The sequence below is a fragment of the Cyprinus carpio genome, chromosome B10, assembly GCF_018340385.1.
Source record: "Cyprinus carpio isolate SPL01 chromosome B10, ASM1834038v1, whole genome shotgun sequence".
Classification (NCBI taxonomy): domain Eukaryota; kingdom Metazoa; phylum Chordata; class Actinopteri; order Cypriniformes; family Cyprinidae; genus Cyprinus; species Cyprinus carpio.
Window position 1 is genome coordinate 17,505,726 of NC_056606.1, and position 18,511 is coordinate 17,524,236.

Sequence of the window (18,511 nt, forward strand, 5' to 3'; positions counted from 1 at the left end):
ATATAAAAATATAATATGTAGGCTACAACAATAAATGAAATGTATAAATTAGTTTTAAATAACTTTTAATTTGAAAATCTATCTATCTATCTATCTATCTATCTATCTATCTATCTATCTATCTATCTATCTATCTATCTATCTATCTATCTATCTATCTATCTATCTATCTATCTATCTATCATTAGCCTACAGTCATGTGCGTACGGACTTCATTTCCCAGCGCGCACCGCGTCGTGCGATGTTTCCCACAGCTGACAGACAGTGAGCGGAGACTCACAGCAGAACGCGCAGCTCGTACGACGCGCTTCCACAGCGCACTTGGATTTGGGATAACCTCAAACCACATCTCCGTCGTGGATCCCAGTGTAGTCCGGTCCGACAGTCTGATGGCATGCGTCTGTAGTAGTGCATGTGGATTGTATAATTATTTGTAGTTGCACTCATCTCTCCATCCACGGCGTGCCTGATGCAGTGGGATGGATGGTGTTAGAGTGGGGCTGATGATGGTGGAGGAGAGTGATGAACAGAGGGACAGCAGCAGCGGCGGTGGCGCAGCGATGGCCGCGCTACACCAGTGTGAACTGATCCAGAACATGATCGACATCTCCATCTCCAGTTTGCAAGGGCTCCGGACCAAATGCGCGGCGTCCAACGATCTCACGCAGCAGGAGATCCGCACTTTAGAGGTAATAAAGACGAGAGGGGCTGAAGTGCAGCGTCATGAAAGAGCGGATCCGCTCTCTCGCGCGCGCTTTTTTACTGTTTCTTCCTATTTTTGCACTGCAGCTGTTTATTGTGGTGCATTATAGAGGCGCACAGGACTGGGACTGAACCCCTCTTATTGCAATTTACCAATGAAGTATTACCATGTTTGCACAGGGCACCGTGGTAATACTTGGAATTTGGACAGTACTGTGATGCTGTATTTTTAGAAACACACAGTAATGTGATAAAACCTCTCTCAGAAAAATATGCCATGGGATTCCTGAAGAATTTTGTCCGGGGTTCTCCATTAAAAGGAACTATGGTATTGCCATAGTAATTGTTTCTGGATTAGGCGAAGGTGTACATTTCACGGTAATCATATAGCAGCACAATATCAATGTACTATGGTAAGAATGGTACAGCCACAGTATTTTCTTCATTTTCAGTTTTCAGAATTTTTTATGTCAGTTGTGGCATATACAGTATCTATAGTTATAAATTTTGGATGCACAATATAATCGGAAAACATCAAAAATAAAACACCACAAATACAACGGTGCATTTTTGTAAGGGAAAGCATTGAGCATTGGCTCATGGATGAAGTTAACTAACACTAACCCAGTGGGGGTTTATTTGACCTGGTTCTGTTGACTAGGTAAAATATTCTTGGCAGTAAAGCACAGCATCAGTGCAGCATCTCCAAAACAGATCAAATCCTGATAATTTGAAAGTAAAGGCCTTCACTGGACTGTCGTCTGGTCTGTGTGATATTTTGCTGATAGCGTCTCACCCTGAACTTCCACAACATTGGCGGTTAGTTGTAAGTATTGATGTGTGCTCCACCTGGAAAGTGCCCCATTGCTCCACTGGTAGGGTTAATTAATGAGGAATCAATGCAGCCGTGGGGTGGATGGTGTGCAAACAGCCCCAGAGGGCCTGTAGTTTGAGTATTGGGTGAAGATCTGACCGCATGCACCAGAGTGATTGTTTTAGAGATTTGAGATGTTTGTGGAGCTCCTCAGAGGTTTTATGGAGTGTTACGGATCTGTGTCTCCTGATCTAAAAGGAAACTGGTCCTGATTGGAGGTTAAAGGCCCAAGATATGACAGTATAAAAAATGACTATTTTTGTCTCTTTTTTCGTTACGATTGGCCATTTGATGTTTGTGAGCATGCATTATTAAAATTCTATATGTTTTTTTCTAAATAAATGAGAAACTAAACTTGTTTTGAATGCTATAAGTGAGTTGAGTAATCATAATAGAATGTACACTGTAAAATTGGATTTTTGTCACAGATTATTGGAGTGTTTTGCAAGGAAAGTACTATTTCAGTAATTAAAAATGTCATGTTTAGTTTAATGTCTTACTGTTTAATTGTGAAATTTACTAGTAATTTCTGAGTAAAAATAGTTTGTACGCCATGTTTTTATTGTATGAAAAATATATTAATTTTGAGACTTTCTTAAGATTGCATTTAACAGTGTTATTAAATCGTTTGTGTTTTTAAAGTTCAACTTCAAGTTAGCGTTCACTGTGAAAGTAATCTAAATGAGGGGAAATGCACTATTAAATATTAATAAATGTAAAAAAAATATATGTATTGCTTGATAAACAATATGGTACAGATATTCTGTACATCATAAGTTTTTTCTTCCACCAAAGATAAAATAAAAAGCAATTTCGTAAAAGAACAGCAAGTTGATTCCTTAAAGGAATAGTTCACCCAAAAATGGAAATTCTGTAATTAATTACTCCCCCTCATGTCATCTTCATTCATCTTCGCAACACAAATTAAGATATTTTTGATAAAATCTGAGAGCTTTCTGGCCCTTAACTATCCCTTTAAGTTCTAGTTCAGCAGAAATGGTAAAAAAAAAAATCTTATATTGGTCAATAACCAATATGGTACAGATATACATTTTATGTATGGAGTAGGTCACTTTTGTGAAAGATAAAATTCTAGAGCAGTTTAATGAAAGAACAGCAAACAGACTTCTTCAGGTCAAGTTGAATGTTCTACCCGTGTTCCAAATCAGGCACTACTGGGCTGTTAAATCTACAGGAAATGATGGAGTCACCGCCGGGGAGCGCTTTCTCAGCCTGCTTCCTCTTTATGTCTAATGTAGCACTTTCTGGCTGTGTCTCCTTCTCTTAGAGCTTGTATCTCGAGTAGTTGCAGTAAATTAAAGGTGTTTAATCATGTTTCAGGTAAGCAGCCCAGGTTCTCTGAGCCCTCAGCAGCCAGCATTACCTGTTTAACCCGGCTGAACAGGTTGATGTATAGTAAGTGTGCTCTTATGAGCATCGTTCAGAGGGACAGATGGAGCCCGTCAATACTCCAGCTGTATAACAGGCCCTGGATGAACAACAGATCTGAAGTGATCACATTCAAACCCTCACCACTTCCCGTACACTTCAGCGCAATCAAGAGACGCTTGAACTCGCATTAGATTCTCATTGAAAGCTCTTTATAACATCACTTCATGTCTTTTTTAAACAGCTCACCACTCTGGCCAGGAGATAATTATTCTCAGTCTCTCCTGCTGAAGTGCTGTGTGGTTATGTTTGACTGAATGTTCTCACTCTCTCCTGCGTCTGCCGTCTTGCTGATCTGCACCTTTTTCCGATCTGTATTTTGCATCAATTTTGAATTGCTGGTTTACGTAAGTAGGACGTGTTTCTGGATGAATGTTGTTGATACTGGAGCAACGTTGCTATCAACCAGTTAGATTTTAGGGTTAAAGTCAGCATGAAACCACTTTTTAAACAGGATATGGAGAAAATGTGGGGTAGGATTTGATATTATCCACTGGGAACCTGTGTTGTTATTGTGAACTGTAACTATTAAAAATCTTTTTAAAAAACCTAAATGAAAATTAAAAATGTTGCCTACAACTAAATGAAAAAAAGTTTTGTAATTTTAATACTTAAATTTAAACTAAACCAAAATAAAAATAAAGTTTAAAAGTAATATATTAAAAAATGAAAACTGAAAGTTTAAAAATAAAAGCTAATTCAAAATATCAAGAAATACTATAATTGAATATGAATAATACTAAAATAATGCTGTTGGGAACTGATTGGATTGTGAGTAGTGATGCACAGATGTTACAGTTTTCACAGATACTTTGAAAATTGTTTTTATATTATGCCTGAATGACTGATTTTGACCTTCTACAGTATTTTTTTTTGTTTAAATGAATGAAAAATAAAACTCTAAAAAAAATAATATTACATTTTACAAGTGAATTGAGCCATCACAGGATCTTAATGTACAAATGCAAAATTAATATTCATTTTGAGACTGGCTAAAGATTATTTGTGATTTTAAATTTTCAGATTTCATTTTAAGCTATTTTTTATTTAATTTTTGTGCAATTTTGTTATGTGCTTTTGTCACTTTTTAAGTTTTATATATTATTTAGGTTTAATTTCTTTTTATTTCAGTTTTAGTTTTAATTCAGTTTTAGTTTCTATTTTTTCCAGTGAGTAATTTTATTGCTTTAACTGTATTTAAATTTGAAAGTTTTTCATTAAATTTTTATATTTTATTCTATTTCTGCCTTTTTTTTAATTAACAAAAATGTTTAGAATGGTATAGGTTTTGGTTTTAGTTAACCTGCTAGGTTGTTAGTAATTGTATTCAATTCTTCTGGACATTGATCTAAAAAACTTGAACTTCAAACTTGAAAACATTTTTCCAAAATCACTTGAATTCATTTTTACTGATCAAACCAGAGCAAGTTAAATTGCACCCTATGTCTTTTTCTCAAGACTTGGGAATGTTAGTCCTGCACCAGTTGTTTCCCCAGCTGCTCCTTTCAGAGTGAGATTGTCGTGTCTCCTCACATCTTTTCATTGTGCAGATTTTGCTGAACGGTGATGTTTGATTCCGACGGCATGAGATGCCGTCTCAGGAACGCTGTGACCTACTTAAATGCAGAGATCTTCAATCTCTTTGTTGATGGTGAAAAAAGAAGAGCTAGCTTGGCTCCAGAGGGTTCCTGTTCTGCGGACTCGAGCGGTCAGCTGTTGAAGCCCTCATCAGTCTGGGCTCCCCCCCGCAGTGCTGTTTGAGAGAGTTTTGCAGTGCATTCGTGTCGTGTGCTGTCGTGGCTGTTGCTATATTTAGATGTCTTCCTCCCTACGCGTTTTCAGGGTTGGTTGTTAAATAAGAAAATAATGACGTGAAGAGCATGAGCGAGGGTGGGGGGGGAGTGCCAGCCAATCAGCTTGCGTCTGTTTGAGGGCTCCCAATAGACTGGGAATGGGAAGGGGGGGCAACGGATTCAGCCAAGCAGAGGAGGTAAGAGATGTTCCATCATTACTCGTGGCTGTCTCAGTGCTGAGCTCTTCTCCTGATATTCTCCAGCGCATCTGAGCTGTGTCACTAAGGCCTGATGAGGAGCTGTCATCCTGGCTGGCAGCGATCATGTAATACGATGTAGACGATCAGATTGTAAATAACACAGTTTCAAATAATGCTCTTTGATGGCAAGACTGTCAGATCTTCACTGTTTTTGGTATTTATGAACGTGTGAGGAACATTTTTTTATACATGCTCATTAATACTCCTGTATTTTCTGAGATTATTGGGCTGGCGGTGTCAGCATATACACAGACACACGACCCACATGTGACAGGACACTTTACATGTCTGTGAAGCAGTGCAGGGATTAGCTGCAGGTTTTTGTAAATCTCACGTGTGTGTAGTGTTGGGGATTGTCTGAGGTCGGCATTAAACTCCAGTGCGTCCTGCAGGAAGTCGAGGCCTGCGGGCAACCCGTAAGCAGGGATTGGCGTTAAGCACATTACACAAGGGTGATGGGTGAAACTGCATAGAGAGACATGCTAATCAATGTGGATCAGGCGGTTACCTCTCAGCTTGTACCTGTGGTCACATTGTTTGACGTTTTTCTGCAGATCTGTCTGTGGTCTTTGAGCAGCTGGGCGGTTCCTGCCCTTTGGCTGTCAATCACACCTGCTGACCTCACTGAGCCGTTGTCATAGCAGCCACGTCCCTGTGTTTGCAGTTGGGCAGGTGTGACCCCCCCCCCCCCCCAAATACCACCAATGTTGATTACCATAACATTTAAATCATTAAATGATAGATTTTGGTTAATTTTACACGTGAAATAACATTATGCAGTGATTTGGAGGTGCTTTTGTCTCTACGCACATGTGTTTGGCTCCATTTTAGTTTGTTCCTAATGTTGTGTTGCTGTCTGAGAACAGGTTGTCCCAGATATTCCTCCGTAAGATTAAAAACCTCATCTTTTTGGCAGCTACCCTATAAAAAAAGTGTGTTATCATGGTATTATTATGATCGGATGCTGTTTCCATGGTGCTTCCATATATCATTGTATAAATTATTACTGTTATTAATTTATACTATTTAATAATATATTCCCATGGTGCCAAAGTATTTAAAAAAAAACTGATTATGTTATTATATTGGAAATTAATTACAAATGATATCTCTTTAATACCTCAATTGTTGCTCCTAGACAGCATTTAGAAGATAAATGGACAATTTTTGGCTACAGTCTTTACTTCTCAGATTTTCTCTTAGTGTTTTTTGTGGTTAACTTATTTAAACTTTTTTTTTTTAAGTTGCAAATGCAAAATTGTATTTTTTTATTAGTTCACAGTTAATTTTATTTCTTCTTATTTCAGTTAACGAAATGTTTATAATAGTTTTAGTTTGCGACCCTGCTAGGTTGATATTAATTGTGTTTCATTCTTTCGAACAACCTGTTTTCTAGTCTATAATCTAACCTATATCTATAACCTGTGATCAAAAGATTCTCAACAATCCATATCAATTTTTAAAAACGTATATAAATTTAAATTTAATGTTATTAATTAAAATGAATGAGAAATAATATTTTCCCATTTGGGATATTTTCTAATTTATTTCTACAAATAAATGTTATTATTTTTGAGAATATCTTAGAATATTCAAGACATAGTTGATAGTTTTTTTTGTCCATACAATGAAAATCAGTGTGGTCCAGAACAACCCTGTATGGCCATAAACAGTTCTTCAAATCATCTTGTTTTGAGTTCCACTAAAGAAAGTCATAGAGTGGAGTAAATGATGGCAGAACTTCAATTTTGGGTGAACTTTTAAGTCTCCTAAACCATGAAAGAGCAACTTCTGGGCAATACATGTGCAAAAATGTTTTGTCACTGTAGGAACGTTTTTAGCTTCAATAAGCTAAAAATATTACCATGTTATATGTGATGATACAACAAACTCAGAACAAGTTGATGATTCAACAAATTTCTGAGAATGTCGTGATTATGACTAGATGACTGTGCCATGCTGTGTAGAGATGTCTAGTTTTCACCATGTTTTTCTGTCTGTGGGAAAATCCCACTCTGAAAAAAAAAATATGTTACTGACGACCCAGGAGTGTAGTTGCTAGGAAACCTGACGTCACACTTTCACCAGTTTATTGTTATCAGTGATGTGTGTGTGTGTGTGTGTGTGTGTGTGTGTGTGTGTGTGCAGGGACAGCAGCACAGACTCAGGACCTGGTCTGGAACAGAACCTTCCTAAAACATTTAATCTGGGCCACGCATGCATGTGTTACGAATATGAGAAATTCAACTGGAGAGCCTTAAATACAGAGACCTTTTATCTTGCTAGATAATTTAGTGAAGTAAATTCAATACAAAGACATTTCCAATGAGCTTTATAATACCTGGAGAAAGCTAGCTGCTAGCATTCCCTTTCATCTCAATGGCAGTTGCAACTTTAGCGCAGTACACAACTTAAAATCTGCCATCAGAAATAACACAACCCACATAAATGAAATGTTTAGCTGTGTTAAGATGAGAGGAGTTGAGATGGTGGGCTTTGTTGTTTGGTCTGAGAAAAATAGGCTGTTGGTGGGTCTCTGCAGGCTTTAAGCCACTGCGGCCTTAACTTTCACACCAACAGTGAAGAATCATCCTGTTCATCTCCGTCTAGCTTTGGCCAAGCCCCAAAATCAATGTTCACAGAGACAAACCAACAAAAGAACATGAAAGTGGGTGTTTCTCCGCTTTGCTCAGAGCTGTGAGACTAGAAAACCAGGAATCATGCCAGTGCTGTGGCCGTTATGGTGGACACCATGATTAGTTCTAGAATCGTGACATTCTTTTTGAGCACATGTGGCACATGAGCTTAAGGTGGTCAAGGATATATATATCCTTATATATATATATATATATATATATATATATATCCTTATATATATATATATATATATATATATATATATATATATATATATATATATATATATATATATAGGGATATATATATATATATATATATATATATATATATATATATATATATATATATATATATATATATATATATATATATATTGGACGTGCCGGTATTCGGTAATGCGATATATCACGGTAATAAATAAGCACGATGTTGTTATCGTGGGCACTTCTAAATACCGTGAATAATTATATATAGATATTGTTTAAAAGTGTTTTGATTCTTTATTGTTCGTTCACACTTTACAATAGGGCTTCATTAGTTAACATTAGTTAATTCATTAGTTAACATAAACTGCAAATGAAAAATTCTTCTAAACATTCATTAATCTTAGGTATACCGATATTAAATAACACGTTGTTAAAATCGAAAAAGTTGCAACTGTGTTATTTAATGAACTAACATGAACTAAGACTTGTATTTTTTAACAAAGATGAATAACTTCTGTAACAAATGTAGCCAGTGCTCATTGTGAATGTTCAAGATTCAATAATTTTATTCGTCACATACATGATTATATAGAGACACAGAGGAAAATATACATAAATATAGGTATGAAAAAATGAAATAAAAGTAAACAATAAAAATATAATAAAAAATATACTGTAGAATTAAATATAGAATAGAAAATAAAATGTGCATGAAAGTATACTGTAGTCTTAAATATTAAGGTACACAGGAATGTACAAGAGGCGAATGTGCAAACAGGTTGTGACACTGTCAGTATGTCAATATGAGGTAGAGAATGATGAATATCTTACTGATTAAGTGAATATTAAGTGGAGACATGTAGATGTTAAGAGGCTGGTTTTGAGTTTAGGAGCCTGATGGGCAGGGGGAAGAAACTCCTCCTAAGTCTCTCAGTTTTTGCCATCAGGCTACGGAAGCGCTTACCAGATGGCAGCAAAGTGAAAATACCGTTACTAGGGTGGTTTGAGTCCGGGATGATGTTAACAGCTCTGCTTTTGCATTAACTAAGGTAAACTAATGAGATCTTATTGTAAAGTGATACCTATTGGTCTTTATAGTTCTTTATATATATATTTATATATATATTTGTGTGTGTGTGTGTATATATATATATATATATATATATATATATATATATATATATATATATATATATATATGTATGTATATATATATATACATATACATACATTTATTTGAATTATATTTTATAAAAAAATTATTTTTAGGACTTCTTGATTAATAGAAAGTTCAAAAGAACAGCGTTTATGAGAAATAGAAACTCTTTATAATATTATAAATATCTTTACTGTCACTTTAGATCAATTGAATGAATCCTTTCTAAATAAAACAATAATATATATATATATATATATATATATATATATATATATATATATATATATATATATATATATATAGCTTCTTTTATTAAAAATAGCCATTACAAATTCATGTAAACATGTTCTGTACATGTTTTGTTTCTACAAAAATAAATAAATAATAACCGGGAACCTTGTCCTAATGTTAAAGGAACGTTGTTATGTTTTACTAATGTTAGCATACAAGAATCTGCAATAAAATACCAGTTGCTACAGCTTGTGTTACAGTGGAACAGTGGCTTAGTACTAGTTGTAAGTACTAGTATGCCCAATATCTATATTCAGAAACTGTATAGCACCTTTGATAATGGCTATAAAATAGAGATTTTTAGCTGGAAATGGTTCAGGTTTCTCCTGTGTGTAGTGTGGAGTGTGTGAGCATCGGATGAGACCTTGTGCTGTTGAACAGTTGTGAGGCCTTTTTGTTATTGCTGAAATCTGAGCGCTGTTAAAAACTCAGACCTCAAGCACTTGACACATATTTTCATATTGACTGCGATGGATAAAAGCTTTTGAATGGCAGTTGAGCTTTATTTAGTGGAGTGTTCACTGTCCTCTGTGTAATTAGCATTTAGCTGTTAGCAACGGAGCTTTAATTGCTTGTTTATTGGCTCTGACCTCCCACAAGGTGCTTTCGGTTCCCTGTCCTCCTACGCGTGTGACCCCTGACCCCGGCTGGTGTTTGTTCTGCCGTCTGCTACGAGATGCTCATCTGCAGTGTGCAGGTCCTTTGTTGGCTTCTGCTACAACAGTGTGCTCAAGGACTTTTTCTTTTTTACTGAAATATGCGTGTGCGAGAATGTGTACAAAGGGAGTGCATTTGTAAGCTGATGGCTCTTGAGAGGTTCTCATTGAAGCTCTGATTCACCTGTTGAGGTACTGATATCTCTCAGGGCCGTGTGTGCAAGTACGTAATGGAGATAAAGACTTTTTCAGCCAGAAATTCCCCAGTACAAAGATCTGATCACTGCATTAACACAAAGGCCTTTAAACAGAGCACAAATTGAATGTAGTTTTAGTATGCAAGGATCAGTTTGAGAATGTAGGGATCATTTGAAGTAACGGGTAACGATTTGATAATGGATGTATCATTTTGAATATATAAGGGATTTCTATAAGTAGGGATCTGTATGTATGTAAGTGGTGTGGACTTGCACTTAATTACGTAGTTCATTTTAGTATGTAAGAATTGAGTGTTTTTGTAATTAGTTTAAATGTGTGAGTTTTTGGGATCAGTTTGATTATGTGGGGCCCATTTTAAGTATTTAAGGACCAGTTTAAGTATACAGGTGCTGGTCATATAATTAGAATATCATCAAAAAGTTGATTTATTTCACTAATTCCATTCAAAAAGTGAAACTTGTATATTATATTCATTCATTACACACATACTGATATATTTCAAATGTTTATTTCTTTTCATTTTGATGATTATAACTGACAACTAAGGAAAATCCCAAATTCAGTATCTCAGAAAATTAGAATATTACTTAAGACCAATACAAAGAAAGGATTTTTAGAAATCTTGGCCAACTGAAAATATGAACATGAAAAGTATGAGCATGCACAGCACTCAATACTTAGTTGGAGCTCCTTTTGCCTGAATTACTGCAGCAATGCGGCGTGGCATGGAGTCGATCAGTCTGTGGCACTGCTCAGGTGTTATGAGAGCTCAGGTTGCTCTGATAGTGGACTTCAGCTCTTCTGCATTCTTGGGTCTGGCATATCGCATCTTCCTCTTCACAATACCCCATAGATTTTCTATGGGGTTAAGGTCAGGCGAGTTTGCTGGCTAATTAAGAACAGGGATACCATGGTCCTTAAACCAGGTACTGGTAGCTTTGGCACTGTGTGCAGGTGCCAAGTCCTGTTGGAAAATTAAATCTGCATCTCCATAAAGTTGGTCAGCAATAGGAAGCATGAAGTGCTCTAAAACTTCCTGGTTATACGGCTGCGTTGACCTTGGACCTCAGAAAACACAGTGGACCAACACCAGCAGATGACATGGCACCCCAAACCATCACTGACTGTGGAAACTCTACACTGGACCTCAAGCAACGTGGATTGTGTGCCTCTCCTCTCTTCCTCCAGACTCTGGGACCCTGATTTCCAAAGGAAATGCAAAATTTACTTTCATCAGAGAACATAACTTTGGACCACTCAGCAGTAGTCCAGTCCTTTTTGTCTTTAGTCCAGGCGAGATGCTTCTGACGCTGTCTGTTGTTCAAGAGTGGCTTGACACAAGGAATGCGACAGCTGAAACCCATGTCTTGCATACGTCTGTGCATAGTGGTTCTTGAAGCACTGACTCCAGCTGCAGTCCATCTCCCCCACATTTTTGAATAGGTTTTGTTTCACAATCCTCTCCAGGGTGTGGTTATCCCTATTGCTTGTACACTTTTTTCTACCACATCTTTTCCTTCCCTTCGCCGCTCTATTAATGTGCTTGGACACAGAGCTCTGTGAACAGCCAGCCTCTTTTGCAATGACCTTTTGTGTCTTGCCCTCCTTGTGCAAGGTGTCAATGGTCATCTTTTGGACAACTGTCAAGTCAGCAGTCTTCCCCATGATTGTGTAGGCTACAGAACTAGACTGAGAGACCATTTAAAGGCCTTTGCAGGTGTTTTGAGTTAATTAGCTGATTAGAGTGTGGCACGAGGTGTCTTCAATATTGAACCTTTTCACAATATTCAAATTTTCTGAGATACTGAATTTGAGATTTTCCTTAGTTTTCAGTAATAATCATCAAAATTAAAAGAAATAAACATTTGAAATATATCAGTCTGTGTGTAATGAATGAATATAATATACAAGTTTCACTTTTTGAATGGAATTAGTGAAATAAATCAACTTTTTGATGATATTCTAATTATATGACCAGCACCTGTATAGTGATTAGCTTGTGTATGCTAGGGATTAGTATAAGTATGTATGAATCATTTTAAGTATATAATGGTTCAAGTATTTAGTGATCAGTCTGAGTATACAGTTTAAATATGTGGACTTGAAGTATTCAGAAATCTGTTTGAGTATGCAAGGGATCAGACTGAGTATACATCTTTTTAAGTATAAATTGATTGGTTTGAGTTTTATTGATCAGTCTGAGTATACAAGGGATCAATTTAAGTATGTGGGCATCATTTTAAGTACATAAAGATCAGTTTAAGTATATAAAAATGAGTTTTGGTATGTGTGGGTCATTTCGCATATACTGTATAATGTATGTCAGATTAAATGTATAAAATCAATTAAGTATATACAGATAAGTATTAAGTAAAATCAGATAAGTATATACACATCCTATTGATTATGCAGGGATCAGTCTATGTATTCTGTATATATATGTTAGTGTGTCTGGTAATGATGATAGAGGGATGAAGTGTGTCTGGCTGCTGCTGTTTAACACATGTATAAGCTTGCTGTTCTCATTAAAGCAGTGATTGCAGGCGGCCGCAGTGGGATGGGGGGCGGCGGAGGGGGTGGTGTGAAAGGATGACTCGTTTTATGGCTGTCGGCCTCATGGTAACGGGCCTCTGTGCGTCAGTGAGCCGCTGACCTGAACTGTCACAGCAGGTGAGCCCTCCTCTCACCCTACCCCCTCGTTCTCTCTCTCTGTCCCATTATTTCCCCCCTTCTCTTCTTTCTGTCTCGCTGCGTCATCAGCGCTTCTGTTCTGCTGAGGTGTCCGTGTTCCCCATCCAGGAAGCTGGATATAGGCAGAACGAGGGAATAGGTGTGGTTTTTTGAGTGTACCGGTGAATTTGAGGTGGGTCAGCATTCTGCACCGAGCTGGAAAATTCCTCCTGCATAAGCCAGTGTGGTTTGTTTGTGAAAGATTTGTGATTGTGTTTATTATCCAGAACAGGCCAGACTGAGGAAAAATCCTGCAGCCCAGCACATATGGCGGCTTGTACGGCTGGAAGCAGACGGCGACGGCCGCGTTCGACGAGACGGACTGCCGTCTTAGCCTCCGTGTGAACTCTGCGTCTTGTGGAGCTGTGATGTCAGAACGCTCCCACCGTCAGCGCAGTGTTCCGATGACACTCGGTTGCCATGCCAGCAGTGCAGTCGCCCCCATGAGGAGGGCTGCAGCTCCCTTCCATATAATAACAGTTATTTATAGCTGACAGCCCTGTTTGCTGAAGGGGAGCACAAAAAAGGGAGAGGGAGAGAAAATCCAGTTAGATTTCAAACTGCGTGTGCTCTGATGCCGTGTTATTTATCAGACTTGCAGGTGCTGCGATTTAATGGCGACTGATGCTGAAATCTGGCTGATGAGAGACACTGCAGTAATGCAAAGCTTTGGATCGGTGTTAATTTCGACATTTATGACTAATTCATTTATGTACCAGAACGACATTGCTTTCCTGAAAAAACATGCATTGTTTTTATTTTTTTTACGATTTTTTTTTTTGTGCACCATGTATGTATGTGTATATATATATATATATATATATATATATATATATATATATATACACACACAATAACAAATTATAAAACGAAACAATTCCACTCCACCTAAACAACGTTTAATTACACAGAATTATGGAAAAATAAAATAAAATACAATATGCAACAAGAAATCTTGAAAACCAAAGATAGGTGAATATCTTGTACATGTTATATATGTCAGTGCGTATGTGTAATATGCATGCATGTATATGTGTGTGCTTGTGTGAATGTGCGTACTGTATATCTATGAAATGAAAATACATATATGCAAGCATACATAAGTACCTGTGGAGAGGATATTAATTTATAAAAAAGAAACAAACACTATAAAGTACACTAATACATACAATAAGTAAAGAAAAAGAGTTATAAAGCAATAATAATATAGTCTTTTAATAAGATGTTATAAAAGAAAATTTTTTGACGGATTAGTTAAGCTGTTTCAAATTTTGTTTATTTGAGTACTGACCTTTACAATATTTTGAGATTTCACACCCACGTCAATTAAATCTGAATTGAACTGATTATATGCGCATGTCTGTATTATGTGCATGTGTCCTTTGTGACGTCTATCATGTTCATGTTACAGTTTCTGATGAGCTGTATGTGAAATTGTACTTTGGTTGTGCATGAAACCCACAGAGGCAATAAAGGCCTCTAACAGGCCCCGCCCCCCGATGGCCCCTCCCTAATCTGCTTTGTGCTCTGCTGCCCCCTGCAGGTCAAGCTCATGAAGTACATCTGTAAACAGCTGCAGTGTAAGCAGAAGGTGCCAGACACAGAAAGGCCGCTGGCCCTGAACAGCTACCCACGGCTGGAGAACTGGTTACGCACCATCAACGTCAGACCTGAGCTCATAGAGGTAACGTGTGTTTCTGTTTTTTTGGAGGAGAGGGAAGATTCCTGTAAATATTCAATACTTTGATAATGTAACCTGTTTTTACACAGAAATGCAATTTATCGATGTAGCAAGGTGACTCTCAGAAAGCCAATCAGTGGTCATATTTGTCTGGATAATATTTCATACCAAAAGCAAAAAAAAATAATAATTGAAAAATGTAAAAAAAGTAATAATAAATAATAATAAAGTCCTTATAAAAGTAATATATTTTTATATATTTTCAGCTAAATTCGTATCTGGTGATTTTGTGATTGTAATGTAAATATTCATTAATTGATAATGTATATTGTTTTGGTTATATAATGTGGCCTATCATTTATGTTTTTGATTACTAGAAATTCAAATTATGTTGTAACAACAAAAAACTAATTTCATATTCATATTTCACAAAAATTATGTTTTGTATAAAGAAAAAAAAGGAAAAAGAAATATATATATACATATATATATATATATATATATATATATATATATGTATATATATATATATATATATATATATATATATTGAATCGTTTAACCACCATAACATTTTGTCTCCATTGGCAACGCGCACGATCTGTGTCGATTGCAAGTGATTTCGCAGGTAGCGGACTGTTGTAGGTACTGTTGTAAGATGTTGACAGAATCAATTAAAATAATAATAAATAAATAAAATTTAATTAAAAAAGACTGCAAGTGACGTCTGATTGACTGAGATTGCAAGTGTATGTCTGCATCTTACATATTAAATAATTCAACAAAAGATCCTAATTAGTTGCCCAAATAAACAATGTCAGATCTTCCTCTAGGAATGTGAGGCTGGACTCAGATCTTCTTAGAAATTCACTAACAAAAACATATTATTGAGTGTTCTTTTGAATGTGTGAGCGAGGATATGTTTTTTTGTGTGTGTGTTTTATGCTTTGTAGTTCAATATCCTTGAGTAAAGCTGAGGAATTAGAAAATCTGCTGTGTTTTGGCAGTTTGGCCACAGCCACATTCCCAGCAGACCCCAGATACACCAACTCTAATTACCCAGAATGCTGAGTCAGCCTCTCTCTCTCTCTCTGACACTGCTCTACTCCTACATTACATAGCATCCATTCTCACGGACAGCAGTGGACTTTCCTCATTTTATTCTGCTCAGCTAAATCAGTTGCATATTTGTGGTACGATACTTTGTCACATACATGTCGTTTCATTTTAGAATTGCTTTTCTTACTTCTCCACATCATATCCTGTGCTCTCCAGTATGAATGGCATTAAACTTAAAGCCCAAAAAGGATTAAATCTAGACTTACTGTTCAGAGTTTATCAGTGCAAATTAGTAAAACTAAAATATTTATCAATATCTAATAGTGACTTTTTTTTTGATGATGTAACCAATCAAATCCTAATGGATAATATCAAATCTATTATTTTCCCTTAAATTGTTCAGGTTCACATTGCAGAAGCATTTTTAAAAAGGTATTTTAGACTGTCATTCTGTCTCTCTGGCTCTTATCAGGCAGTGAACGTGAAGCTGTCATTGGATGCGCTGCTGCACATGCCCAGCAGTCAGGTTAAAGAAACCATGAGACGGCTCGGCTCCAGTTCAGAGGACTGCACCAGGCTGTGCGCTGCCCTTAACTGTTTAAAAAGTGCCTCTGAGTCAGGTGAGCGCTCTTTCCCTGAGATTCCCCCAATACTAGATATCTTCTGAGTTGACTGTAACTTTATGACCTTCAGGGGAGTTTAAAGAGGACAGCGGTTGTTGGTTCTCTGAGCCCATGAGGCGGGACAGTGGTGGCTTGACTCCAGTGGACCAGATTCCATTACTAGGAGGTTCCCTGCGCCCCCACAGCCCTTCCCCTCTGGCTCGGCCCATGACCACGCCCTCCACACCCCTCACCACCTGCCCGTACCCCCGCTACATCCTGTCATCCGGCGAGGCTCACATTTACCACGGTTACGCAGAGAGTCTGACCGACCCCAGCCCGTATTATACCTCCCGTCCCGTCAGACTCCACGGACACACCTCGACTCCACCCATAACCCCGCCCTCCCGGAGGAGACACCGCCTCAAGCCTCCCTGCACACCTCCTCCACCGTCCCGCAAAGTTCTGCACCTCCTCCCAAACATCACGCTGACCCGCAGCAAGAGCCACGAGAGTCAGCTCGGACACCGCATCGAAGATACGCCCACTAACAAGTAGGTCAAGAGAAAATTAACCACAAAATCTGACGTACTACAAGTAGACACTTCAGAAAGTACTTTGTCAAAGTATTTAATGTTATAAAGCCTACATTATACATATTTGATTTGAAGTTTCTAAGGCATACGATTTTTCTAAAGGTTCAATAAAGTGCATTTATAATATGTCAGGTTTTATAGGGTTAATTCACTGGAATTATCAACAGAGTCATCGACTCATAAGTCATGCCTGTTTCTTTGCAGTGACTAATAGCAATCTGTGATGATGTAAAAACCAATAACGCCAACAATGTGACCACAGAATAACGACACTTTACTTGCCGGCTGTTTCATGACATTTTTGGTGTTTGCTCGATATGGGCTGATTCAGATATTTAGAGTCCAATATATTAGTCAAAAGTTTGGACACACTTGACAAAAATGTGCCTAATGATTTAAAAACAATTTGGTCTGAACACTTAGGCTTAATAAAATAAATAAATAAATAAATAAAAGTAATAAATTATGCATACATATCAATTCCTTTATAAAGTAATTTTAATAGAATTAATTATATGAATTGTACTCATGTTGTAAAAACGATTAATCGCAATTAATCGCTTCCAAAATAGAAGTTTTATTTACATAATATATGTGTGTGTACTGTGTATATTTATTATGTCTATATAAATACACACACATGCATGTATATATTTCAGAAAACATTTTTTATGTTTATATATTAAATATATTTATTTATAATATAAATTATATGAATGTAAATATAGACATGTAAATACATGTAAATATTTTCAAAACACACACATATATTATGCAAACAAAAACTTTTATTTTGGATGCGATTAATCATTTTACAGCACTAAATTGTACTAAATGATGCAGTTGGACTACAAAGTGATGGAAATCAGCTAACAAGTGTCCAGCATACTGTACATGGAAACATCAATTTCCAAACTATATGCAATGTTATATATCTATGTTTTTTTTTTATATTATATTATTTTATTTTATTTTATTTTATTTTGTTATATGTTATTTGTTATTTGTGAGGAGAGGAAGAAGAAGAGAGAGGGGATAGATTATTATTTTTTTTATTATTATAAATTGATTTTTTGAGGCATAAATGCATTTGGCATTGAATAAATGTTTATTTCCTCCAAATTGACAGAAATATTTTTTAAAACAGGAAATGTGCATGTTCATGTTTCATGAAGAATTGACCGAGCAGGCTAAACTTGTGCAATTAATTCCAAATTAGCCAGATATCAGTCGAATAATTGACATTAACCGTCTTTTATTATTCTTAGGTGTGTGAAGAAAAACAAGCTGTTTCTGAATGTCCAGATTAATGGGAACGGTTGTGAGGACTCTCCATCTCGCTCGCCCACTCTCTCCACACGGACCCCTGGGGCAGCACCCGCCACGGCCCCGTACACTTTGCCAGGCACTCCCACACTACAGGAAGAGCACATCGGCCTGCGGAGTGAGTTCAGCAGCACAATTACAGCATTTCAAAGACATGCACAGTTCTTGACTGAGCAGATCTGTAGTTCAAATACACCAGACTGCAGTGAAGTGCCTGCTGAATGCTGATCAGACTGAGGTCACAGTTCAACCTCTCAGAGTGAAGAGG

At 36.9% G+C, this 18,511-nt stretch overlaps 1 protein-coding gene across 2 annotated transcripts in view; it reads left to right on the top strand.

Moving 5' to 3' along the window:
- Positions 1 to 232: 232 nt before the first annotated feature.
- Positions 233 to 18,511, top strand: part of ksr1a (kinase suppressor of ras 1a) — a 27,410-nt gene continuing 9,131 nt past the window's right edge. Inside the window, exons 1-5 of one of the 2 annotated variants that reach the window (XM_042732992.1) lie at positions 233 to 689; positions 14,523 to 14,663; positions 16,192 to 16,339; positions 16,413 to 16,875; positions 18,186 to 18,361. In XM_042732992.1, coding sequence (XP_042588926.1) covers positions 480 to 689; positions 14,523 to 14,663; positions 16,192 to 16,339; positions 16,413 to 16,875; positions 18,186 to 18,361 — 1,138 coding nt within the window. In that variant the 5' untranslated portion in view covers positions 233 to 479. The remainder of the gene's footprint in view (positions 690 to 14,522; positions 14,664 to 16,191; positions 16,340 to 16,412; positions 16,876 to 18,185; positions 18,362 to 18,511) is intronic. The other variant, XM_042732993.1, reaches the window with a different exon arrangement.